Source organism: Haliotis rubra, unplaced genomic scaffold, assembly GCF_003918875.1.
Source record: "Haliotis rubra isolate DU_JTF1 unplaced genomic scaffold, ASM391887v1 Scf24, whole genome shotgun sequence".
Taxonomy (NCBI): Eukaryota; Metazoa; Mollusca; class Gastropoda; order Lepetellida; family Haliotidae; genus Haliotis; species Haliotis rubra.
The window spans coordinates 1,046,705-1,074,637 of NW_025766447.1; the positions used below are offsets into that span (position 1 = coordinate 1,046,705).

Sequence of the window (27,933 nt, forward strand, 5' to 3'; positions counted from 1 at the left end):
AATGCACCGGTTCGTGACCTGATTGTGGCAAACCCGTTATCTGTCAGCATGTATATGAAATTGGCCGCAAAGCAAGAAATTACAGGTATTCCAATGTTCATTTTAGACCTAGTAAATATATCTGAAGCTGACATAGCCGATCGTGATTCACGACTCTTGTAGTATCTATCACTCCTGTAGACGGCCTTGCTGAACCAAGTAATGTGGATAAAGTATTGAGGCCATTATATTAGAAGATAAAGGAGTCACATAAAATACACGACAATAGTTTCTATTTTTCCCAAACATTATCAATATTCTGAACTCAAGTTAACTGATCACGTGATGGTTGGATCGGAAGTATTCCCTTACTATGAGGAAGCTGATCATATTGCAGCAAGCATAAAGTGGGGAGCTAACAAACACTCTTACCCAGGAAGCAGGAGACAAGCATTGACACCAGTGCATTTGTTACGAGATGACGTTGCCACTTTGATGTTGAAGGGGATCACCTGTTCTGAATCTTCTGTGCGTGCGTCACAGTGTGTGCGATATACCCAGGCAGGTCATCTCTCCAAGGTACAAACAGCTTCAGACCATACCGCGCAGACTCCAACTCCGACAGCATCTTCTTCACAAACTGCAGGTCATAACCCTCTGGGTCATAACACACGAACGCATCGTAAAACGTTGGTGAGTAAGTGATGCAACTAAGGTAATTCTCATCCCTTGACCCGTTTATTCTACATTTTATACATGATTCATATCGATGAGGTACAGTTGTATGGTCTCCACGTGAGAATGATAAATTGCAAAATAACTCGAAATCGAAAATAGTCTGGTAAACGTCCTGAAATTTCATGACATTGAATACATTGTACAAAAAATATCTGCTCTCTGTTGCCAATAGAAAAAGTTCTTGAAGACTTTGTTATGCTGTTAAAAGGTGACATTGTTTCACGGATGGCGGCACAAGGCAAGGAGAAACAGCGCAAGCACGTACCGCACGTGATACACAAAGGTACAGATAATGACAGCAAAAGAAGGATCGACTCATGATTTCAGTCGCAGTCTGACTCATGTCACAGCTTGTGTCAACGCTGCGGTCACAATTACAGGTGGGAAAGGTGCTTGCTGAAGTCCATCACTAGACCAGTATCTCAACTCTATCTTCTTGACGACTTCTTGATGGCAAGTGATTCATTAACTTTTCAACGTCCCGCAATGTAAACGTTGTGTTCATTCGTCCAACGTCACTTTCGATGGTACTCCATTATCAACTCTACTGAGTTCAGATCGCAGTGGTAAGAGGGGAATTATAAGGAGATGCGACCCTGACCTTTGACGTAATTTTCAACCATGTACGCGGGCTCAGATCTGTTAGAATTGTGGGTTCTTTTAGAGGTTTGATTGTGAAGGCCTGAACGAAACGGTCAAACTCATCTGTTGCAGCTACGTCACCACATCTCCTCTAAGGCTTTTAGACGTCAGGGCCTGCTCTTTGGATCCTGCAGACTGTGATAGTGTGCTTTGTCCATGATAATACGGGACTTGGTGCGCAAAGCAGGGGCCATTTTATTTTTCAACCGTTCCAGAACTACATTGCTGTTCATTTCTGACTTGTAGTCCCCTTATCCTTGACCTTGGCGCAAAGGACGAGATAACAGCTTGGGAGAAAACACAGCCAGCATTTTCCCACTGGTAACTTTATCCCAGACTTTCTTAAGTCTCTACTGGGTACCCACAGACTACTGACTGCTGGCTGTGTGAGAGACATTTACCAATGTCTCATCTGGGTAAACATTCTTCACGTTTCTGCTTGATGGTTTGAAGATAATGATTTCGTAGCTGAGCCTTATTTTCAGCACTTATCGTTGCGCATCTGTAATAATGTATTCAAAGGTTTTCCTAGCGTGTAGTTTTGTTACAATCATGTTCAGTTTTAATGTATTTCTTCAATAGTCTTAGTGACATGTACTAATTTCATGAATGCACTTTATATATAACTTTGACATGTTCCCCACCTGCTTGCCCTGATTGCTAGAATCTCGTTAACAGAAGCTCGTTTCAAGTATTAATTAAATATCAACATAGTAGAAATAGTATTTACAGAAATATCAAACACCATAGAAATCACCCTTTTCCTCATCAGATGGGTAGGGTGTCTTGTTAATTAATTTTATTGACATTTATGTTCAGCGTTTAACTTCTGCCGGAGTATTTGATCAATTGAACTCTTCTGAATTATATTCATAGACTATACTCATAGAAGCAAGTGTTCCTATATTTATCTCAAGATTTTCCCTCACAGTGCAATACATACCTTGTGAAGAAACCTGGAAAAGAATAAATCAACACTTGTACTTTCATGTGTGCCCTTATTCGTTTCCATGAGTATATCATGTGAGTTTCAACATCTTCTTATATTTATATTTTCATTGTGTAGAATGCAGTATTGACGGCAATGGAAATAAACGTAATTATGATAACAGGCGTACACAGTGCACAGTCTCTCATACCGTTGTCAACTACCATCCTGAATAGTCATGTATCTGTATTCACCACTACCAGCAGCCGTGAAATGAGAAATCGCGGTTGTGGAACTCTGGGATGTGGTGTCATTTTGAGAGGCAAGGTTCATGATGTGACACGGGGTGCTTGGTGTCCAGGGAGATACGGGTGCTGTCTTCTAAGACGCGGAATTCCCTGTACAGGGACAAACCCCCAGACATGCCAGAAATGGTGGACTCGAATCCTGGCGTACGTTGATCATGTCTGATCATCATATCAGTAGCACCAGCTACTAACCACATAAACTATAACGATCAGTACAGCTGATACACATCGATCAGAGTCATACTTACAAAACATGAGTTTAAATGTTTCATATAGTCTACCCTAAGTGCACTGCAACTGAGAGTGTAGTTTATGTATTCCCAATAGACCACATGTGCTTGGTGGCATGGTGTACACCAGAGGCCCAGAAGAAGTGGCCCAGCTTGGGGCAGCCTTGTTCAAATGGCAGGCACTCCCATGGGTAACAATGGATGTTACTAGTAATCAACAATATGTTATTAAAGGTGGTATTCATGTCGCGCCCAGTATGGTGGAAACACTGGAAACATCACACATTGATCTGGACGTCAGAAATGTCGACCAGCATGTGTTGTCATTACACCTTCACTATCATTGCATGTCGGTAGCATGGAGGTAGGTAATTGCCCCTTGTCTAATGCTTCCGACACATGCCGGGGTTCCGTCAACTGCGTCTGTATAAAACATTACACAGGTACATAGTTTCCTATTACCAGTCCACAGAGAAATACGTGTGTACATATCTCTTCACTGCACTACAGCATTGATTGTGCCATTGTACGCTTTATTATTACCATAGCAACATCCAGTCCTGATACATATTCTGTGATGATCAGTCATCAATTCACCAAGAGCAATACCTCCCCAAAACTTCCTGGTGTCAAAATGCGTCATAAACAGGGTATAATATAAATTCAAAGTGAAATGTCCTGTCTGTTCATCTCGGTACAGTAGATCAATACAAATAACTTGTGAGCTTGAAGTCAATTCATGTATATCGAGAGAACGCCCAACGACACATAATACACGTGTATAGTTTAAAAAATGCGTCAGTGTAATCAGTTTCCCCTGTGCACCATGTGACTCAGTCATTGTCACCCCTATGTGTAGATCTCCAGCGAGCAGCGGCACTACACATACACTGGTTACTGTCACATGAAGTGTTCACTCAGAAAGGATCCGACAGTCAGGGCAAATCATATGATTCTCCACGCTGGCTTCGCCTGGTAAGTACAACCGACCGTATGCCTTGATGCTTGTATGTGTAGTGTGGGGTAGGGAGAAAACGAGCGTCCGATTATGACATAATCCGTTTCTTTATTTAGTCGAGGTTTCATTACTAGTGCAAACGCCTTTTTCGTGGGTAAAGAAAAGTGTTTTCACGAATATGTAATGAAAGTTGCATTACTAAATTTCAGAATAAATTTATTTTGTTGAACCGTGTATGAACAGTTACTTTTTCCTTTGGAACAGATATTCGTAAAATGTTGATTAACCCATGTGATTATCTTTATGATTGAGGTATGCATTTTATAGTGTTATTATTGTAACGAATGTGAACATTGGAGATCTTATAATCTTTGCCAGCCCGTTGTAAACCATTGAGTTCAAGAAGATACTGTAGCATTTAGTGTTGGTCAAAAGGCCAGAAATACTGAGTACAATTTTTCCTTTGTCATGCGTGTTGTTTGTTTGTCTTATATATAATGCCTTTGTATCATTTTGCATACTGTCACGATATTTACACATACCTGGACATTATGCTGAACATTTGTTTCGTTATTTTCAGACTCTGATGACATGTCACCCCAAATCAAGTCCCTGGTGATCATTTCCCTGTGCTCGCTTTTACAACCGGCACATGGTAAGATTTGGGCTATAAAATAAACTAACCATTCTATGATACATCGTAAATGTTTATTGTGTTCCTTTAAGTATTTTTATCAGTTGCCAACAAAGCATACTTATCTAATTGACAACATCAAGTTATAAGTTGCACAGTTTCCAAACTTCAATTTTCAAGGAACAATGCCGTTTACGTTCGTTAAATTCAATTGAATTATCAATGACACATGGGTACAAAGGTGCACTATCTTAGAGTGAGTGAGTGAGTGAGTTTATTGTTATGCCGCAATCAGCAATATACCAGCTATATGGCGGCGGTCTGTAAATAATCGAGTCTGGACCAGACAATCCAGTGATAAACAGTATGAGCATCGATCTGCCAAACTGGGAACCGATGACGTTTGTCAACCAAGCCAGCGAGCCTGACCACCCGACCCCGCTAGTCGCCTTTTACGGCAAGCATGGGTTACTGAAGTTTCATTCTAACCCGGACCTTCACGGGTCCCACTATCATTGACCTATGTTTTGACTGTTTGGACTCACCACGTGATTTCTTGGAAATCAGAGCGACACACTGAATGAATTTATTGCTCCGACCAATGCAACTTTGTTAATTAACATTCTATTAATAATTTTGAATATCCAAGTCTATGTAATTAGTTAGCAATTGCCACAAGTAAATACAAATTAAAAAAACATTTGGCATTTGAAAGGAGGTCATTGCAATCGAAAATCAAATCCCTTCCTGCAACATCGGAATATTGATGGTTGACGGTGATGGCGGTGAAGTTCGAGCACAAAGCCGTTTGTAAGAATTATGTTGGGAAGAATGAAGTTTTCTAAAAGCACCTTTTGTTATGGTTTGTATTAAATTTGTAAACGTTTGGGTTTGCATTAAAAGGAGATGCCTTCGTTTAGCGTTGTCCTCTCAACTTCACAGGGTTACGGTCAAGGGCGTCAAAGTCGTCGCCAAAGTCATGCGATTACAAACAGATTATTTGTGAAAAGACTGAATTTCAAAAGTGGTTTCAGTTGGAAAATGGAAACTCTTCTTTGGATGGCATTTCAGAATTTGGGACGTACAATATTGAACAAACTTTATGGATAACGTGAGAGCGACGTTTCGACATATTCTTGTACCGTTGTCAAGCAGGAATGTAACATGACAAGAAGGTGTTGTTTCTGAATGTAACAAAGAAAACAACATAATTGACATTACTGGAAAGGAAAGGCGTGGAAGCCAGAGATGTACAAATCAAAAGGGGGTAGTATAAAAAGAAGGAGATGTTATACAACAGCTTGGGCTTGGTGGAGGAGTGCATCATAAGCGGATGGAATGAAGTATCCTTGGTCTCGGTTGATGGTGGGCTTTTGGCGTTTAATGTGGATGGCTTCGGTGAGCTTGCGTTTAGTGTTAGCAAGGTCCGTTGATTGTTAGCAAGAGACGTGATGTCAGTCCACTCTATTTGATGATTGGGGCGTTCTTTGATATGGTCACAAAACCTGGAACCCCCCTTTAACAATCACAATCAAGCAATGTCATGGTAGAATTTGCTTTTTTCACATGGTACTTCATATACACAACAAGGAATCTCTCTGATAATAGAGATGCTAATATAGATGCTATTGTGTATACATCCATATTGCTGTATTCTAACCATCGGATCTACGACGCAGTTAGTTTGGATTTAGAGCGTGGAATAGTAGGCTACAAATTCATGAAGCAACTTCATCTCTCAAATATATATCAACTGCATTTCCAGCTGCGATATATGTGAGAAATCCATCGTACGTTGACGAGGCTGCAGGATTCCTGGCTCTTACTGTTAGCAACGAGGACCTACCCCCAGCCGGCGTGTGGACCTTCTCGGTAGGTTCTCTCTGGTTTACCCCCAGTTTATATGGCAAACTTGTCATTTCATCCGACAGATCTTTTTCATACACATGTACATTCTATGCATTTAAGAAATACTGTTCGCTGTTGTAGCGTAATAAAATGCACTTCTGCCCCGAACTATTATAGTTAAAGTACGAGGGCGCTTATTATTACGCATCGGAGATGCAGTATGAGTAAGTCAAATTGGAAATGTTTTGTATGGTATATTCAGATACGTAATAGTTACCATTACCGGTTTCGAATACACTTAGGCCCTGGCACAGTATTACACGTGGTTTTTGTTATGACTTTGTCAAGCAATCACGTTTAGTACAGCTTACCAACGGCGACCTTACTTTGTGTTGGGCATAACTATTATCCTCTCCCCATAGTTTCATCGAGGTCACAGTTGCCGGGTCCAGAACACCGTTGCGTCCAAAACCTTAATTGTAATCCATGGTCGGTCTTTTATCAGTAGTGGCATTGGTTGCATTCATTTGCATTGTTATTTTCCCCCTTCCAGTACGCAACAACTGATGGCACGGCTAAAGCTGGGATGGATTACACAGGGGCGTCCAGTGTAGATCAGGAGGTAACCTCAAATAGAACAAGCTTCGACATTGTTCTCAGGATCATAGATGACAATGTACGTGTGTGATATTTATTTGACAAAGAATATAATAGGTAACTGTTCCAGAACAAGGCTGGGAAACTAGTATGTGAGACATATTTTGTGATCAGTCGTGAACATAGCAAATAATCTTTAGCGCATAATCTCCAATGTCTCACAGCGAGGAACGGAATCTTGGTCATTATCAGTGGGAGTTTAATATTGAGACACTGCTCTTGTTATTATTAAACCTTTATATAATTATAGAGCTGCTGAAGATGAGTAAACATGATGAACATTGCTTCATATTGATGACATTAATATCATCATGGAAGTAAACACTACATCACAATTCACTGGCAGGAGTGTTGGAAATTGAGGCGTTAAAAATGAAAACAAACAATGCTGTCTCCCCTCATGGATCATGATAACAGAGACAAATACGTGCAGTAAAAGCGACGAAACTCTTTTTTATAGCCACAAGAAATCCATGTTTAAAGAAGAGCCCATTGGAATATTGCTACTGTATCATGAGCATGGGTTTATGTAATACATACGTATTGTGTATTACCCTTGACCCATATTGATGGTAAGTGCATGTTCCAGGTTGGAGAAGATAGTGAGGAGTTCCTGTTGATGCTCACAGACTTCTCACAGGGAGATCCAGACATCAACGTAACTGTCATCATCCTCGACAATGAACGTGAGTGGCGATACGGAAATTTACAGGGACTTAACTGATGTGTGTACTCACACGTTGGTAGTTTTTCTTAAATTGAATCTATACTGAACTATGTTACAGTAGCTTTAAATTGTAGAACTACTCCGGCACAAGGATTAAACAACGCCAGAAATTGCCATGTGGGATTACTGATTGAGGCATACTGTATTATATGGTAGCGAAACATTCCGCATTTCGATGCATCAGGATTGTCACGAATTGCTTCTGTACGAACATTTAATCTGATGTGATTATGATGTTCTTTGTCACTTGATTCCAGATTGACACTTTGGTGTTATTTTGTCAGGCTCATTCAATAATACTTACTTCATTTTGCACGAAGTGTATACGCTTAAATGTACATTGTAATAACTTGGATACTGCTTCATTTCTTTGCTCAATACCATAATGTCAGTATGATGTCAGACGCTGTTTTCAGTTCCTCTAGTAAACCCTGTTTGTTGTAGATCCTAATGACTATATCTTCTTTATTTCTCTCTCCAGGTTTTACTCTTTATTTCTGGCATTATGGTAATACGAGGGAAGGATCACAAGATGTAGAGATTCACCTGTATAAACATTCCAGCAGGTTCCTCATACAGACAGAACTCCACCTCACAGTCAACACCATGGACGTGACTGCTACTGCAGGGGAAGATTATGTCCCCATTACCAACAAACTTGTCACATTCCCTGCAGGAGAAAACAAACTCACACTGGGGGTGCACATCCTCAATGACAAGGTGAGACACTTGGACATACAGAATGATTTGAACATATACTATTGACTAACCCTTTCCATGACCACAAAAATCTCTACGATAAGTGGAGTCGATTGGGCGAATCGCATTATATATTCAGCAGCAACAAAAACGTCAGTACGAATTCAAAATTAGATAGGCACTGTAATCAAATCATTAAAGAAATGGACATAATAAGCGGATGAAAAACATTTTTTGTGTACAATATCTTGACACATAAATGAATTTCAAGACATTACGCGAACGATTGATGAAGGCCATTGACACCTTGAACCACACTCTGAGAAAGGCCTGGCGCAAAAAATCGGCTGTGTTCGGCCTTGGTATGACATTATTCAGTCTCCTCTGAATTGCATCATGTTGTTCCGGTGACGTGCGACATATGGTATTACGTGGGGTCTGAGAGCCTGGTCGATGGAGCGCACTGCTGTGAAGCCGCCTCCTCTCCCTGGACCAAGGTTCTGGAACACCACAGGATCCACTCTCTGGTTCAGGCCTATTCCACCCCATACCATGATACTTGCACCTCCCCATGAGTCTCTTTCCATAACACATTGTTCTGAGTAACGCTGGCCACGTCGCCATATTCGTGTTCTGCCATCTGCAGTTGATACGCAGTACCGACTCTCAACTGTGAACAGAACAGTTCTCCATTGCCTGTATCGCCAGTTTTGGTGTTGTAGGGCAAACTGTAGACGTTCACGCCGATGACGAGGGGTGAGGATAGGTCCACGGTAAGGTCTACGGCATTGGAGGTTCCCGCTGTTAAGTTTGGTCTTCCGTGTGTTCCCACTGTCTGGTGTGCTGTTTCGGAGGCCTGCATGAAAGAATTCTGTACATGCTGTCGCACAACATGGCGGTCTTGTCGTCTTGTGGTCACCCTTGGCCTGTCAGTACGGGGGCGATCATTTGTGGTGTTAGTGGCCAGGAAACGTTGCTACAGCCTGTAGATGGGCCCGAACGTTGACCTGGAAGTGATTGGCAACGGCTTGTGCAGTGCGGCCAGCTTAAAGTCTTCCTAGCGCCTGGTTCCTCTGAGCTGTCGTGAGTCGGGGCATCCTGCTGACGTTGTAATGTAAATGTTTCAACCACGTTTGGGAGTGCATTTTATAGGGCTGGTCCTTGTGAACAGCACGTGCAGCATGAGTTGCATGAAAAATATGGAGAACACAGTACCATCTCCGAGATCAGGTTGCGTATTTGAGACCCTTTCCTGGGTTCAATTCTGAGTTTTGGAAGAAATGTCTTTGCTCAGGTAAAGTTGAAGATGTTGTCAAAAATATACAATCAAAACATTAAATGAGTTGACAGTTATCCGTTTCCGCGAAGGAAAATTCCAAACTGTCGCTTCTTTTGCTAATTAGTATATTATGAGCATGTGTTTATGAATCAGCAGTTATGTCACTAAGAGCCGAAACACCTCTGGCACCGTAGTAACTACATGCAAGTGGTTGTTCCATATGTGTATTATAAATAACTTTGTAAAAGTTATACTTGGGAAATGAATGTTGCAACCTATACCTAACACATTTTAAGCAGAGTAGTATCACGGTCTGTGAATGTTGTCGCACCGTTTTGAAGGGTTTTGTCACTCAGAATTCGTTTGTATGCATTGATCCAAACAGTAAACAAGTGACGATCCCTTATTTCTGAATACAACAGTAGAAGTGACAAGATGTTGGTTGATGGAAGATCTCCAATCATTGATATACCTAAAGCTGTATTTTGAAATGCAGCTGTTTAGACCTTGACTTTCCTGTACATGTGCATAATAAATAGAGTGAGTGAATATGGTTTTAAGCCGCTTTTAGCAATATTCCAGCAACATCACGGCGGGCAACACCAGAAATGGGCTTCACACATTGTACCCATCAAAGGAAACCCTTCTAAAATATGACCTTCAAATCACAAGGATAATTACAGCAATATTTGTAATGAAACAATCTGAAAGTTAGAATGTCCTGTTACTACAATAACTGAAGTTCAAGATTTGAAAACTACATTGAACTGAACCAATAACTCCGCTATTCCATTAACAAATATTCTGATATACAGTTACTTTGTGCAGCAACAATGATAGATAGGCGACAATATATGTCCTTATTTGAATACCCTCACTATAGAGGGTATCATTCAGTTCACAGAAATACACATGCAGGATACCTCTAGATCAGGCCAGCTGCTAATACCCGGATGGTAGAAGTGCAGTTGTAAATTTCTCGCCAATTGCAGATTACTCCTTTAAAACCGACAACGTCTTCACTCAGACAAGAATAAACTGTGGCCAGAGACTAATAAATAAATCATTGACCTGACCTTTTAGTTGATGGAGCCTTCAGAGAGTTTCATCATCACAGTCAACAACAGCCGCGTCACCACCAACCTGACAATACCTGTGAACATAGAAGATGATGACCGTAAGTACATCAGAGACAACGTGTTGTACACGACCACGTCAACAGAAGAACAAGAAAGTAAGTACACCCAAGATAGATTCCTGTACATGACCACGTCAACAGAGAAACATAGCGGTAAGTACGCCCAAAGAGATCCCTGTACATCACCACATCAACAGAGAAACATAGCGGTAAGTACGCCCAAAGAGATCCCTGTACATCACCACGTCAACAGAGAAACATAGCGGTAAGTACGCCCAAAGAGATCCCTATACACGACCACGTCAACAGAGAAACATAGCGACAGGTACGCCCAAGACAGGTCCCTGTACACGACCACATCAACAGAGAAACATAGTGGTAAGTACGCCCAAGACAGGTCCCTGTACACGACCACGTCAACAGAGGAAGTGAGTGAGTGAGTTTAGTTTTACGCCGCATTCAGGAATATCCCAGCTATATGGCGGCGGTCTGTAAATAATCGAGGCTGGACCAGACAATCCAGTGATAAACAGAATGAGCATCGATCTGCGCAAATGGGAACCGATGACATGTGTCAACCAAGCCTGACCACCCGATCCCGTTAGTCGCCTCTTACGACAAGCATAGTCGCCTTTTGTGGCAAGCATAGGTTGCTGAAGACCTATTCTACCCCGGATCTTCACGGGTCAACAGAAGAACAAGACAGTAGAAACAAGACAGATTCTCTGAGTATTAAAGTAGAGGAGGATGACAGTAAGTATGCCAGGGAAGATAGCTGAACGTGATTACGTCAACACAGGATACACATTATTAATACAAACTAACACATCCCGACGGTGACATATGTAAGCCATTGACGATTAATCTTTGCTTGGGGTATTTCTTTTGTTGGATCAGTGCAACACTATCTATTTTCGACATTTTTCAGATCCCATAAACTCTCATTGTGGACGACTTGGTCAGTATTGTCTGAATGGTGGTTCATGTCTTGAAGAAGACGGCATCTGCTGGTGTTCTCGCTCTTTTATAGGACCAAACTGTGCCACACACAAAGGTAGGTCTCCATCTTTGACGCATCAGCGACAAAGAACACCTAGAATCATCACTATGTCATAACGATAAACACTGGAATATATTATAGTCGGAATAATTAACTGAATGATCAGATGACAGCTTCCTAATTTTAATGTTCATTAACAAATTTCATCACAACAAAACAATACCGCAAGGACAGGTAATATTGTGTTTGCAGTTGAAATGTTGTACACATATCCATGTATACAAAATTGAATATAACCAGTGTCTATCTAAACCTCTATAGATGGCATTATAAATGAAGTTATAGTCCATTTCTGAAAAATGAAATGCCAATTCAAGACCACAGCTATATAAATGTTAGTTATATTAATGTACACTATATTTCTACACTAAGCATGTATTGACTATATAGAGGTTTATTCAGATGACATACAAGGAGGACCTGGCTGTGACAGCCTCCACTGTGTCCATGGGACGTGTGTGTCTAACAGGACACTGGCCAGCTGTGCATGTGGCAGGAACTATACAGGGGATCTCTGCGACAAGGCAATATGTACGAAACATCTAATCTGTTAAACAATATTCAAAATATTCCCCCACTACAATTCTCATTGAAAATACTGGAGTCGACATATACATTACAGATCTTGGTGTCTGTCAATCTTCGGAAGCATCGGAATTATAACCCTGCTTTCTTTTAGCGTCAGCATGTGGGCAATTAGTTTTGAAAGTGCAAATATTACATTTTAAAACTGGATATAAATAACTTTACACTCAGTTCATTCGCCGTGCCACATTTCTTACGTTAGTCAATCTGTTCCTTTTCACTGGCATGATGATGCCCAACACATCCGCCCTGACTAGATCAATGCATGCTTGTGTCATCTTCATCTTTACCAATGTTCACTACAGACTTCAGTCAGTGTGACCCCAACACATCCGCCCTGACTAGATCAATGCATGCTTGTGTCATCTTCATCTTTACCAATGTTTACTACAGACTTCAGTCAGTGTGACCCCAACACATCCGCCCTGACTAGATCAATGCATGTTTGTGTCATCTTCATCTTTACCAATGTTCACTACAGACTTCAGTCAGTGTAACCCCAACAACATCAGCATCTGTATCACCCCTCCTCAAAGCATTAACGTCGTCGACGACATCTACGTCAAGGATCACAGAAACACACCCGACTGTAAGCTTGCCATCGCCCCCACCCCACCTGATCCTAGTGACGGTATCGTTGACTGGTGTGAGGGTTATGCAGGCGTGTTCCGGTACAGCACTTCCTGTGGTGAGGTCGAATCCATAACGGAGGTATTAACATTATTAATTTTTAATTTATTAATTGTCTTTTCCTTCATATCCTCCAAACAAAATGACAAGATGTATTTAATAAATTATCCACTGATTTTGGAGCTGAGTTAGGACGTGCCACTTCACTTTTATTAAATGTATTTATTTTAACTTACTTGGTGCTTGTCTGTTCAATATCTGGGATGTTACTGCAGGACGGTCTAACCACCAGAGTTCTGAGGATGAAGATGATCATCAATAGAAGCGTATTTCTATCTGATGTGGAGGAGACCGTCACCTTCAGTTGCCCATACATATATGGTGAGGCGGAACATACTTCTTCACATTCATAATTACCTGCATGTGCCCCTTGTGATGTGTTCAACGGTATAAAGTTCCGATTTACGCCATAATTCCATCGGTAACGACGGTAGCGTCATAATACTACTTAATGATACTTGCGTCTATATGCGTATAGAAGAGTTCATGGCATTGACAGTTAGATTTCCATTTTATTCAATTTTCTCGTGATTCTGTTTGTCTGAGACGGAATGTGTTATGTCAATATATACTTGATGTATAAAAGGGAATTTGAGTTTGTGTGAGATTGATATTTAAAGGGAATGTTTGATGGTGCATGTGTGATATTCATATATAAAGGGAATGTTTGATGGTGCATGTGTGATATTGATATATAAAGGGAATGTTTGATTGTATATAAAGGGAATGTTTGATTGTGTGTGTGTGATAATTAATGGTATAAAGGAATGTTTGATTATTATTATTGTGTGATATTGGTATATAAAGGAATGTTTGATTGTGTGTGTGTGATATTGGATATATTGATATATATATTGATAATAAAGGGAATGTTTGATTGTGTGTGTGTGATATTGGTATATAAAGGGAATGTTTGATTGTGTGTGTGTGATATTGATATATAAAGGGAATGTTTGATGTGTGTGTAAAGGAATGTTTGATATTGTGTGTGTGATATTGGTATATAAAGGGAATGTTTGATTGTGTGTGTGTGATATTGATATATAAAGGAATAAAGGGAATGTTTGATTGTGTGTGTGATGATATTGGTATATAAAGGAATATTTGATTGTGTGTGTGTGATATTGGTAAAGGAATGTTTGATTGTGTGTGTGTGATATTGGTATATAAAGGAATGTTTGATTGTGCATGTGTATAAAGGGAATGTTTGACTGTGTGTGTGTGATATTGGTATATAAAGGGAATGTTTGATTGTGCATGTGTGTTTCATTGTGTATATTGTGAATGTGATATTGGTATATTGGTATATAAAGGGAATGTTTGATTGTGTGTGTGTGATATTGATATATAATGTTTGATTATTATTGTGTGATATTGGTATATAAAAGGAATGTTTGATTGTGTGTGTGTGATATTGGTATATAAAGGGAATGTTTGAAGTTGTGTGTGGAATGTTTTGTTTGTGTGATATTGGTATATAAAGGAATGTTTGACTATTATTATTAATGATTTGATTGTGTATGATATTGATGCATGTGTGATATTGGTATATAAAGGACTGTTTGAATTGTGTGTGTGATATTGGTATATAAAGGGAATAAAGGGACTGTTTGATTGTGTGTGTGAGATTGATATATAAAGGGAATATTTGATGGTGTGTGTGTGACTGTTTGATAAAAGGGACTGTGTGTGTGATTGATATATAAAGGGAATATTTGATGGTGTGGTGTGTGATATTGATATATAAAGGGAATATTTGATTGTGTGTGTGTGATATTGATATATAAAGGGAATGTTTGATTGTGTGTGTGTGATATTGGTATATAAAGGGAATGTTTGATTGTGTGTGTGTGATATTGGTATATAAAGGGAATGTTTGATTGTGTGAAGTAAGGCGTTTACTGTGGCTGAATGGTATATAACACATGAAGCTGTATGATATTGGTACTACAACTCACTCTTTGCATTATCTCTGCCCTATCGCTGTACATCATTCGCTTATTAGCTTCATTCGCTTATTACTGAGAAGATGTGAGATAATGACTCAGTTATCAGTGACTAGCACTAGCCTGACAGTATACAAGGATCTGGTTCCCTTGAAAGAGCCAGGCATAACAACAATTCCGAGAGACGTGAGTATCATACTTTCCTGCGATTCTTCACTGTAAATATGCAAGCTGTGAATGCATCTATTTGTCCAGCACTCATAGTTACATTCACATTACCTTGACAAGATCTTGAAAACTCCTTCAACTGAAAAAGAGAACAGAATATGTTCTTTTGCTGTGTCCCCAATGTAATTGTTTATGATGTTTTGTTTTTCCGTTGATATTCATAATGCTAATATTAGGAAGTGTACTGATACAGGAATGGAGGTTGAGGATCTGTAATGACGTCAGCCGGATTCGGAGATGAAGGATGCAGTACTCAGGTCACGAGCAAACACAGGATGAAGCTGTGTAAGCCTTTCATGTTTTCTTCCAAATAATTAATACTGAACAAAGTTTATCAAACGTCACCCCTCTGTATTTTAATGTCAGTGTTGATGCTGGTTGTGTGCACCGTCGGTGTCATATGTTGAAGGAATTGTGTTAGGCTTTTCACAGAAAGTTCTACTTTGTTATTTTAATGTGGTTTTAAGGTTATCGATTTGCATTTATGTCAAATATATGTATATTACTAGCTATATTCCCAGAAACCGATCATGCTAACTGCTGAAGGGAAAAACGTGTTTATTAATAAGATAGATATATGAATCTTGACATGACATAAATGGAATATCAGAAAGTCCTGAAAGATAAAACAACAAATGTATGGTTTCAAGTCCTAATATCTGTATGTTACTGGCTTGTAACCTGACTTCACACCATGGCAGATACTAACGTCCTGTTCTGTGGTTGCTGTGTTAAGACACGTCCTTTATCTCTCATAGTGAAACATATACATGTATACACTGGGCATAACACGCATGACAAACTTTAATATCGCTATTTTGCGTGAATAATTTTTGATGTAACATTTATGAACATTTGCAGAACCCTGTAGGACAGACCTACTGACGACGATGGCTTCAATGCCTGGATGACGTCCTTGTACTTCGTTTTCTACAAACGACCGCTACAACGGCTGGACGGTCACTACGTACCTGGTAATCTACAAACAACCGCTTCAACGGCTGGACGGTCACTACGTACCTGGTAATCTACAAACGACCGCTACAACGGCTGGACGGTCACTACGTACCTCTTTATCTACAAACGACCGCTACAATGGCTGGCCTTCGTCATTGCACCAAATTGATCCACGATGACATGGTGTCACGTGATCTACATACAACATGTTCAATGGCAGTTTGTTATCAGGGAGATAAGAAGAGTGAGTAAGTTAAAATGTAAAGTCGCATCGACATTATTTCAGCCATACCGTGACAATTAGGGTTACACACGGCAAATATCAAAACATACGTTTACATGTAACACGGGTGTCAAATGTCAATCTCCCACTCACAAGCTGTCAAATCAAAGGCAGAGTGTACCGTTTGTCCTTCAATAAATCAATGGTCTTGTTAAACTGATTGTTATTCTTGGTTGTGTTATGTTTTCACCACCTCTGTGGATAGAAACAGCAGTTGGACTGTGCCAAACAGAAACACAACTAAGGTTAGTACTAGTGTGAGTGGAGTGAGTGAGTTTGGCTTAGGCTGTACTTTAGCTGATATCACGGCAGGACACCCTCAGAAATGGGCTTCACACATTGTACCCATGTGGGGAATCGGAACCTTGTGGTTTTCAGCGTAACGAGTGACTTCAACTACTGTGTCACTCCCCTCACCTCTTGGCCAGCAGCAGCAGTAGCAGCAGTAGCGAAAGCAGCAGCAGCAGCAGTAGTAATAGCAGAAGATGTGTGGTATGTCAATTTCCAGCACATAATTCATACAAGCGTATGGAGTAACAGTGGGGCTTGAATCTATTTTTGGTCAACAGGTCGGGGACGTCTCAAGTAAGGTGAGGTGAGGTGGAAATTTGCTTTAATTGCCGTATTTTGAGAATATTTTTGCTATATGATGATGTGTATGCGTGTGTATGTGTATGTGCGGCTGCTTGTACTAGCCCAAACTGAAGCTGGTTTTAGTGCTAACCAGTGCTAGCCCACTGAGATACCATGCCGCAGTGAAGCATGAATACCCCACTCAGACACATTATACTGACTCCGAGCCGACCAGTCCTTGCTGTACCCATTAATGCCGAGCGCCAGGCAGGACTAACAAGTACCATATTTTAACGTCTTTTGGTATGATGCGGTCGGGGATCCAACCCGCGACCTTCCGCTCTCCGGGCGGACGCTCTAACCACTACACCACGGAGGCGGTCACGTCCTGCCAAGACCTCTGTTTGAATAAACACTGAATTCAATTATTACTTAAACCTCAATGATATATGGTTTTTTCCAAATGCACCCTTGTCACGACAAGGTATCTATGTTGTATGTATCCGTTGTTAATGTACTGCACCTGCATCTTTTAGTCAAGTAGCTTATGGGATTCTGTGAAAAGTTGTTGATGAAAGCATATCATATATTCTTTTGTGTTTATATCTTAAGGAGTTTAAAAAAATGTTTGGTTCCAATCTGAATATTAATGCGAAAGCTATTTTTAGCTCATTCTAAATCTTGAACATTACAATGACAAAAAGACGGTGGCCAACTGGGATAGGACACAATAGAGCCCTAATTGTAGGTAGAAGTGTCCTACTGACACCTTATAAATAGAAGAGTCTGAAAGGATACCTAATAGGCACAAGAGAGACCTACAGCACAAAATAGGCAGCATAGAGTCTTATAGGACACTATACGTGGTAGAGCGTTTAAAATTTACGCTCTTAGCAGAAGACAGCCTTACATAACACTGTACACGCAATAACACAATAAAGACTTTCAGGACAGGCTCAAGGCAGCTGAACACATTACAGATAGGTAATATCAGCTTCCAGTGGAAAACCACACTACACATTCCAAACCCACCAGTCCAACTACTAGGAGGCAGCTGTGCTATGTTGGAGAAAGCCTGATAAGGGACAGACCATCCCCTGAATATTCAAATACCTTTAAATGAAAATTTATGAACTGAGTCCTGTGTGACATTACTTCTCCGGCATGTTATAAACCAAACACTTAGAGATATGAACTGTTGTCCTACCACTGCTTGTATGGTATTAACCAGACACTTCAATATATGTATATTTCCTACCACTAGTTGTGTGGTAAATAGTACTCCTAAAGTACTGTCGGAAATGCTAGAAAAATGCTTTTTAGCCTTAATATCTTTAGAAAGGTGATAAATGTATTATGTTGTCAATATATCAACTCACCTATAGTGTACCTAATTTTTATTTCAATTGATTTAACATTCCCATGCATTTAAAGGGCAGTTTACAGGAGAGAATTTGGTACCAAAACAACAACTTAAGATTTCTTCAGAGTTCAACAACAGAAATCTGAAATAGTCTTTACATTTATGCTAATAATACAGGTGGCGTAAAATATAAATTAACGTTTTTCTTAAACAAATAAATGTTGAATGTTTGTGTTCATTTACTTAATTATCGCTTCTTTATTGAATAAATATTAATATAAATGTTAAGTCTTGATAAAAAAAGTTTCCCGTCATGCATGCACATCTTTATCGCAGCGTCCACTATGGCCAACTATTTGCAGACGATTGTTGCAAAGGTTTATAAGTTTTTTGTGCTTGAAAAAGACAGAGGTAAACCTTTCATTAGTATAGAAATGGTTTAATACAGAACTTGTAGATATGTTGGTATGTCATACCAACAAGTTTACAATATTGTAAACAAATCAGCCAAGACAGGACCGTCTCAAAAGCAAAACCGGGACGTAAAACCATCCTTGACAACTTTGACAAGGGAGTACTTAGACGGGCGGTCTACAAACTTATAGAAGAATATATATATTCTAAAGAAGCTACACCAGTGACTTCGATAAATGTTTGGCCAATGTTCACAACTAGATTAAACTGATCGAATTACATCCATATTTTTTGCAATGAAATATACTGTTGACATGCAAAACATTTATTAAAACGTTGGTAAATAGTACTCCTAAATATATTACAGCTGTCCAACCATAAGCTATGATCACACGTCAAATGTATCTGTGTACAACCGATGAGCAGCAGGTCATTACTCTGATAGGCAGATCAAGTCTCCGGACAAAAGAAAAGTACCTTTTGACAATCATTCAATTTCATTTCAAAACATGTTGTAGACTTATCTCACAATCTTAACTGGCTCAAAGTTCCTTCAGGTAATCTTGTTGACAACACATTTTGAGACATATTTACATAGATCCCAACAAACCTTCGTCCTTTAAATGATTGTTAATACAAATAAAAGCGACAAAACCCTTTCCACGTTTATAAGAAATATCTGCTAAAAGCAGAGTCTATTGTACAATTGTGACTGTATAGGTAATGAGTTAACACTCCTGCCTTCTGGTTGACAAAACCATTTGACACATAGTTAGATATAGAGAGCTTCTAGATTCCATCTAGCCTTGATCCTTTCATTGATTGTTAAACCCCGTCTTGATTTAAACCTTTTATGGCCCTTCAGGGATCTTGTGAATGTCAAATCGTATGTTTATTATATGTGAGCATTTCTAATGAACAAATGGGTCCCTGTTTCAGAAAATAAAGTATCGTGATTGCAAACTTTAGACATGCATCAAGTCTTTCTCCCATGTATAGCCGAGACAAGGTCAAGTTAATCCTACAACTTCCTTCAAGGTTTATGAAACATGTCTGAAATAAAGGATAGGCATACTTAAATCAAAAACAAAAGGCTGCTAAAAGAAAGCAATGGAAAACAAGATATATCTTCCTTCTCATGCAAGGCCTGCAAAATTTTAATCAGCAGTTTCTCTGGAAACAAATATGTTCTGCAGATTTAAGTCTTTAAATTCTTACAGTCGGAAAGGATAAAGATCAACACTGACTGTGTGGGAACAAACTCATGTGATGCTTCGGATGATAACTGCCAACAGCCTCAACACTGACTGGATGGGAATAGTTGTAAGATGCTTCTGTCAGTCTGTCGATGTCTACGACGTGGGGGAACAGTGCCTTGATGCCTGTTTGGATGGGAGTGTCGAGGTGCCTTGTGGGGCACTCTGCACTGGTGGCCCTACTTCCATTGAGCTACTTGATCCAGGGGAGTTGGCTGCAGCAGCAGCAGGTCTGGCGGACGAGGAGGAGGAGGAGGAAGAAGAATGGATGATGGGTAGTGGTTGGCTACTGTTGATACTGCTGCCACTGTTGTGATATTGTTCTTGATCCAGACTAAGAGTGATGTCCTCCAATGAAGTCTTGTCGTTGATTTGAAGCTCGTCAAAGGAGAGGGGTGCTTTAATTGCTACGGCAAGCCGATGCCAGTACCACTCCATAAATGCTAGTTTTGTGAAATCACAGAGAGTTATGTGGCGGAGGTTCTGGGGTATGATGCACGGCGTGATGAGAACAGGCACCAATTTCTTTCGGAGGCAATCTACAAAACAAAAAAACTAATGACAAGTATAAATGTATGAGCAATTTTGACATCGTAACACACTCTGCCCTCTGCTCTGTTTCTCTGCATTTTTTTCAAGTTATAAAGCTCACTAATTGCAACATTGAGAGCATGTTCAACACCCTCTTAATGAAACGAGCACTACCTGTCCCATTATCTCCCCTTACACTGGAGTTATCTTCCTTCCCTGTATGACAAGTTCATTTGTGCATATAAGATACATATTTATGACACAAAAACAGTCTATTTATGTATTTCCGCAGATGCTATTCTCCGTAAAGCTTGCGTCAGTTTTCCCTGTAGTGTGTCTATCATTTAAACTCATTGACCGAGCCATGTTTATTGTCTTCATCTAAACTACGCATCAGTTTGGGACATCGCGGAACATCAGACTGATACGCCTTGATATGACTTAAATGTTGTTCAAAGTGGCTTAACCAAACTCGTGGAAATGACCTCAATAACGCCAAGGATTACATGGATCCTCACCTGGCGAGAGACTGAGGGCAAACTTCGTCTGGAAGTCGAAGGCTGGACTCTTCAAGAAGCGGGGAGACATAATAATCACCATTTTTCGACATCTGCAACATGGAAAAGATACAGTAATTAAATCCTGTTGGCTATAAAATTCTGGGGTTCTTTTTTGGTCCCGCGTTGATAAGACCACGAAAGAGTGGGTGTCAATGATATTCAAGAGCCATGATACAATCACAGACAATACTTTCATGGACCAAATGAACATGAGATCAGCCAGCGTCCATATTGTTGTCACTGGGCCCCAATTTAGAAGGGCGTGGACATCAGATCTTGATGTATCAGCTGTTTAACCTCTTTGGTAATTTTCTATCCAACATTGGCTAAGAAGGATAGTGGTTCGAATGCCAGTATTGGCCAAAAACATGCTATTGCCTCTACAAACCTATAATACGATGGGCGGTAAACAGTCAAATCCTGGCAAGGTGGTCTGCCAGCAGGAAAGTGTCCATCCAACCGGGCATGGAAGTCACACAGACCACATACTGTAACCTCCACACTTCCATTTTAGTTCTGTAATGGCAATCATGGAGGACCGGATACCTAACATATACTATAAACGAAGAGCATTTACACTGTAGGATCTATTAAAAAGGGTCACTATTCTGTTGAAGGAACTCACCTGTCATGGATCACCTTGGCTGACACGGCAGACCAACGCAGACCATCCATCCAAGGAACAAACAGCTTCAGACCATACCGCGCAGACTCCAGCTCCGACAGCATCTTCTTCACAAACTGCAGGTCATAACCCTCTGGGTCACTACACACGAACGCATCGTAAAACGTTGGTGTGTTGCTCTCAACTGAAAAAATACATAGTAAGTGATGCAAGGGTGATAGTTCTCATTGTTTGAAGAATTTTTGTGTGTTTACAGGTGTCTCAGATCGATGTTATTACATCAGAGTAAGTATAGAATGTTGCTTGTGTCTATCATAAGATTTATTTAAAGATGTGTGATTGTGTCTTTATTCTGACACAATTCTGTTAATGAAAACGTTCGACCCTGACACACGTGTTAACATCCGTGCTGTAAGATACGTAGTTGATCGATTGCCATTAAATCTGTATTTCCTTGACAGTGTTCTGAAGTAAGGACTGACCCGGGTCTGTGAGGCGTTCTGTGGTAAAACCTCATAAATCTAATCGTTATCATAATGATAACAATGATAACGGATGACCTCCGTGTTCAATTACAAATACAATACATTACAAATGCCTATCGCAGAAAACACAAGAGTAATTGTGATTATTACCAGTGGAACAACATACTGATTGTCTATACCAAAATCACCGTCACTTTGACATAGTTACTGCAGACAGAAAAGCTTCCCACCATCCTGAACAGTCATGCTTCTGTTTTCATTAGTGTCATGAGCTGTGAAATCAGAAGATTTTGGGGTGGAACTCTTGGACATGGTGTCATTTTGGAGAGGTACGACGTCGTTCTGGCGACGTTCTTCCTGTGAGACATGGTGTTCGATGTCCAAAACTGAAACAGTCAAAGGGATTATGCATGGAACAATTCTGAATAAAGCACAATCCGTTACAACTGAGTTAGACTCATCTCACGATGTCATTTTTCATGGAAATGTTGTGTTCATCGTGTTTAGACAAGTGCAGACAAGAAAACACTCATCTGTGCTTGCATACTAGGAGTCAAAGAATGATGAACCATATAATTACAGAGTGCTGTTATTTTATCTCGATAGAAGGAGGCAACACTTCTTTTTGTATTGTCACCAGACCACATCCACAAACTTGGAAGATTCTGCAGTAAATAAATAAATTTTTTACGCTTGTCAGCTGACTGCAAGCTATTTCTCTGATGTTGTCAGTGCTGTGTATACAACACTGTATCTTGGTTAACATTCGATGTAACACAATATATCGGTTTCATTTTACGATAGCATCACAGTAAACATGATAAACAAATATCAATAAAAAGTGTCGTCATGATACACAGCACTAACCACTGCACATGAATAGCATAATGAATATGAAGGAAAAGTGTAAACAACCTGTACACGTATGTTCTGTACGACCTGTGCAAATATGTTCTGTACGACCTGTACAATTATGTTCAATATGTCAACAGGTTTGCTTGTAACTCGTCTGCACTTGGCCCTCATTGGTCCTATTTTTATGGGACAAGATATGATCAGAAACAGATGGGGTCCTTGAAGTTTGTTACTTTGTATCTTTAATCTAAGAACTCCCAAAATATTTACTGGATAACCTGTACCAAAGCATAAACTTCAAATACCCCTAAGTTTATTTATGAAAGTACATTCATAGTGTATACTTTTGGTCATCGTGTAACTTAAGATATGCCAATTTCAGAAACAGAACAACCTGAATGAAACTCACTGATGCTACGTTTGCAGTCTGTCATCACATCTTCACGGCCCATCACCCTCAGGTAATAAAAGAGCTGACCAACAGTGGGGGACAAGTCTGGTCTCCTCGTCCACTCGTTCAGCACCTCCGTTGTTGGGTCTTTCTGCCGGCCGAAGTTCTGGATCTCCAAGAAGGAGAAGCCAATTTGCTTTGCCAGCCCATTATAATCTGGTTCAATGCCATCTTCGTTCAGCAGCCTCTCAATGTTGAGGTACAGAGACAGCTTCCTTCGAGTCGACGCTTGGAGTGCGTCCAGCAACACGTCCCTACAGCAAGAAAGAACAGTGAGATGGAGGCGGGTGATTCTGTTAAATTTTGCTTTGAAACTCTCCGAAAAAGAAATGCATAGGTATATTTTCACAAATTTAATCTGCTAACTCTAAAGTGAGATAATACATGTACTTCTGGATCTGTCAGCCAAATTTCACAGAAAGTAGATCAAATGGCTGTTGACATGTGTCGCTGACAAAAAGTTCAATAACTGAAGGCGTTCATCTCAGTTGGGAGTTGCCTTCAAGATGTGGGGGCGGTGGGGTAGCCTAGTGGTTAAAGCGTTCGCTCCTCAAGCCCCGGGTTCGCTTCCCCACATGGGTACAATTTGTGACGCCCATTTCTGGTGTCCCCCGCCTTGATATTGCTGGAATATTGCTAAAAACGGCGTAAAACCATACTCAGTAAGTCAATCAGTCTTCAAGATGTTTTGTGAAGGCGTTCGTCTCAGTTGGACGGTGTTTTCAATATGTTATGTGGCCACCATAAGCCCCAAATAATTCTCTGCATCGTCTCAGCATGGACTAAATACGTCTTTGCATTCGACCTTGCGGAATTCTGGTCCTTTCCTCTTTCAAAACCTGCAACAGTTGATCTGACGTCTGGGGCGCCGGTTGACATTCACGTACGTGTCAGTCGAGGTCATGTCACAAATTCAAGGTGGGGGTTGAGGTCGGGCGATTAGTCCACGGAAGCACTGTAATGTTCTCATTCTGAAGATACAGAATAGCGGCATCTGCTGTATGAGGCCTGGCATTATCTTGCTGGAACTCACTCTGGCGGTCAATGATGGGAACCATGTGAATCCTTAAGAATTTGTCTCTGTACCGAATAGCAGTTAAATTTAAAGTTAGATTTCTGCGTGTAGGATGTGGCTCCCACCACCATATCGGTCAACCTTCGCAACACTATTCGGAGCGAAGCGTTCATTTCGATGTCGATAGACACATACCCTTCCGTCACGACACAGAAGCAGAAAGCGTAATCCGTCGCTGGTTTTGTAGATTCCATAATCAAACGTTATTAAACCCGTGAATCCGTCGATGTCGATGTGGTTGTCGCAGTACAGGGTCAAAATCGGACCTTCTGGCTCGAAGTCCACTCTCTCGTAAACGATTACGAATGGTTTGAGTCGACACTCTCATCAAACCAGACGCTGTTATTGCCGTTGCACCTGTTTGATTGACAGATCAGTCCGAAAAGTCAAATACCCGGATGCACCTATCGCTACAGTGGTAATCCGAGGTCTATTACTTCGAGGCCGATCTGAGGTCGAGGTGGCATGTAACGGCAGATTAAGACTCCCCAGCCTCCAGACGTCCAATGTCAGTGTTTCGATTTACAGCAGTGAGTCGACACTTACTAAGGTAAACGTGCATAAAAGTTTCCGAAGTTGCGTTTTTTGTGCTGTGCATTCGTTTGATGTGCACAAACAAGCATTATAAGGGTTCAATTCTAAGAATCAAACAATAATTTTGAAAAATATTTGAAATTCATGTGTCAATATCACCTATGCGTTGCCTTTTTGGGAGAGTATACCATTTGTTGAGCAATCTCCCGTTGGTGTACTTCTCGATGATGTGAACATACTCTCTACCTCACAACTGCTTATTATATTTGCTGCGGTGAAAATGAGTGGGGTCAGTTTAAAGTACAAGCCACAGTGGACATTTGTATTTGTTTTCGACAGAAGTTCTCAGAAGCTAAATATGATAGTTATGCGCCCTTGTTATTATATACTCATGCCAGTAATGGTACATGCCACACACCCCCACCCCACACACCCTCTCCAATTAAAAAAATTGAAGGGGGTGACAACCATTATTGACATGAGTATATTAGCAAAATGCACTACAATAAGTGGATCCTATTTCACCCTCGAGTAAACGATTTTCCAAAATGACTAAGGATATTTCTTTATGTGTTTTGTGATTCGTACAAAATATTTCATCGATTCAATATTCAACTATGAGACAATTATTTAATTATACATACTTTCTTTCGGTTGAATATGCATTTTTCCCATCCAAGATGTATGGACTTGTTTTCGGACCTGCACAATTTGCAGGTAACCGAGCCTGATCTGGTAGCAGCTTTACCACACATTGTTGTTTCAGTGTAATAGTTCTCCACATAAATCGGAATGTCTGCTCGGCTTGGCAAAACGAAGACAATTTCTCCATGAAATTCAGTTAAAGTTTTGGGTGGTCACTGATCTTATACTGTTCAGTAGCCAATTTCCTACCACAGGTTTACTCACGCAAGGACGGATATATGACAGACCAGCCATACCGAAGAGACAAAAGACTCAGATGAACAACTGACTCCCTTGTACATGTGTTTGTACGTGTGTCCCGCATGAGTAGGATACGCCCACCCTTTCACAACAAATAATACTGTCACTATCTATTATCGATTCATGATTCGTTTCGGTGTAGGTTTTAGTGCGATGGAGTGTTTGTGCAATACACATTAGAGTAGTGAGTGAGTTTGGTTTTACGTCACTTTTAGCAATATTCCAGCAATATCACGGAGGAGGACACCAGATATGAGTTTCACACATTGTACCCATTTGGGGAATCGAACCCGGGTCTTCCGCGTGACGAGCGAACGTTTTAACCACTAGGCTACCCCACCACCCCAATACACATTAGAGAATTAGGACTTCAGTAGCATGGGAAGCCAGTTAACAACACATTACTTAAAATAGATAGATAGATATAGTATGAACAAAGGTTTTATGACTGATGGGGGTCTTTGATGAGTTGATGGTATGTAGGTATATAATGGACTTGGTCAAGGTCGGGGTCTTTTGATGTAGATTGCTTCTTGGAGTTTTCTGATTGTGAAAGTCTTTGAGATTGGTTGTTAGGCTTTTGCCTCTGTCCCACTGGATGCTGTGGTCGTGACGTTTCGGATATGGTCTATCAGACAATCTATCAGACCACATCCGGGAGAATTTCGTGTTGAATGATCATTTCACTTGGGACACATATTTATGTAGTTATCCGTACTCATATGAAAATGTTCTTCAGTTTCGTTCTGACACAAATTCGCTTCAAGTGATCCACCAGAACGTATTTTAGTCAGTCCCTGGGTGGATATATGAGAATCTGTTTCCATGTGAGGGATACACATTGTAGGCCCTCGGGAGAAGGGTTGTGCACTCTATGTGTGTGCTCAGGCAAACTAAAACATGGGCATCAAGCAAGGTGTGTGTGTGTGTGTGTGTGTGTGTGTGTGTGTGTGTGTGTGTGTGTGTGTGTGTGTGTGTGTGTGTGTGTGTGTGTGTGTGTGTGTGTGTGTGTGTGTGTGTGTGTGTGTGTGTGTGAGTGGGCATCAAGCGTCTGAGTGAGCGAGTGTCGGCGTGTGCGTGAGTGAGAGTGTGTGGTTCGTGTGTGTGGCGAGGGCTGGGACGGAGGCAGCACTGAAACCTCAATGGAACATTCATATCGATTGAAAACCCTATCTGTAGGTTAGAAATCGGGTCTGTGATGTTCTGCTTACCTATAACGTGAAGGAATCGACACATCATCGTCATCCGAGTTAGACGCCATGTCACCAGCTGAATCTGTCACATTGGTCACGGCTGAACTGTCGACTGTAGGCTGGTAGTTCTACACCTGAAAGAAGGAATTTATACATCACGGTAACCTCTGAATCCTGTAAGAAAGTTTGTAAGAAAATCAAATAATCCTCTGGCGGTTGTGTTCGCCAATACCTGAAGGCTTCTTTAATCTGCGTATTTCCGTCCACTGTTTACTCTTCTCTCACACTCTGTGTTGCCCAGACCAGGAAGTAGACTACGAAAGTCTGATTGTCGTCATTGAGGCCTTTGTTGTCTCCATGACAACTTTTACGTAGACTGTAAGATACTGTTGCGTCAGTGTTATGTTTCTATAAAGTAATGTGAATAGAACCAGAAAGTAATTGTATATCTTAAAACACGACTCTTCACAAATAACATTAGTTTTGTCCCTTTACATGCGACCGGTGATACTTCCCACAATTACAGAGTATCGAATTCACCTGTATGACCTGGTCCTAC

The 27,933-nt window shown here is 40.6% G+C and overlaps 2 protein-coding genes across 3 annotated transcripts; one reads left to right on the forward strand and one right to left on the reverse strand.

Moving 5' to 3' along the window:
* Positions 1-942: 942 nt before the first annotated feature.
* LOC124278663 lies at positions 943-15,856 on the forward strand. The gene is made up of 10 exons (XM_046714434.1): positions 943-1,000; positions 4,364-4,438; positions 6,183-6,289; positions 6,819-6,941; positions 7,512-7,608; positions 11,694-11,819; positions 12,228-12,356; positions 12,892-13,121; positions 13,316-13,421; positions 15,468-15,856. Exons 1-10 carry the CDS (start codon positions 943-945, stop codon positions 15,488-15,490), a joined length of 1,074 nt encoding a protein of 357 aa, XP_046570390.1. The 3' UTR covers positions 15,491-15,856.
* Positions 15,857-19,975: 4,119 nt separating this feature from the next.
* LOC124278596 (myeloid differentiation primary response protein MyD88-like) lies at positions 19,976-27,904 on the reverse strand. Of its 2 annotated transcripts, XM_046714340.1 has the most exons (7): positions 27,607-27,904; positions 27,393-27,508; positions 23,586-23,881; positions 22,552-22,707; positions 21,837-22,020; positions 21,170-21,261; positions 19,976-20,659 (listed from the first exon to the last, which is right to left on the reverse strand). In XM_046714340.1, exons 2-7 carry the CDS (start codon positions 27,440-27,442, stop codon positions 20,217-20,219), a joined length of 1,221 nt encoding a protein of 406 aa, XP_046570296.1. In that variant the 5' UTR covers positions 27,443-27,508; positions 27,607-27,904; the 3' UTR covers positions 19,976-20,216. The 2 variants fall into 2 exon arrangements, with proteins under 2 accessions (XP_046570296.1, XP_046570295.1); XM_046714339.1 differs by having other exon boundaries at positions 27,393-27,904.
* Between the last annotated feature and the right edge of the window lie 29 nt (positions 27,905-27,933).

Bases quoted from the DNA above. Each gene is read 5' to 3' on its own strand.
- LOC124278596 (XM_046714340.1), bottom strand. From the start codon at position 27,442: ATGGCGTCTAACTCGGATGACGATGATGTGTCGATTCCTTCACGTTAT. The intron at 22,021-22,551 runs GTGGGAAGCTTT...GTATTTTTTCAG, and splicing joins AAGCATGACTGTTCAGGATG to TTGAGAGCAACACACCAACG. The intron at 21,262-21,836 runs GTGAGTTCCTTC...TCCATGTTGCAG, and splicing joins GCCAAGGTGATCCATGACAG to ATGTCGAAAAATGGTGATTA.
- LOC124278663 (XM_046714434.1), top strand. From the start codon at position 943: ATGGCGGCACAAGGCAAGGAGAAACAGCGCAAGCACGTACCGCACGTG. The intron at 11,820-12,227 runs GTAGGTCTCCAT...AGGTTTATTCAG, and splicing joins AAACTGTGCCACACACAAAG to ATGACATACAAGGAGGACCT. The intron at 12,357-12,891 runs GTACGAAACATC...TGTTCACTACAG, and splicing joins TCTCTGCGACAAGGCAATAT to ACTTCAGTCAGTGTAACCCC.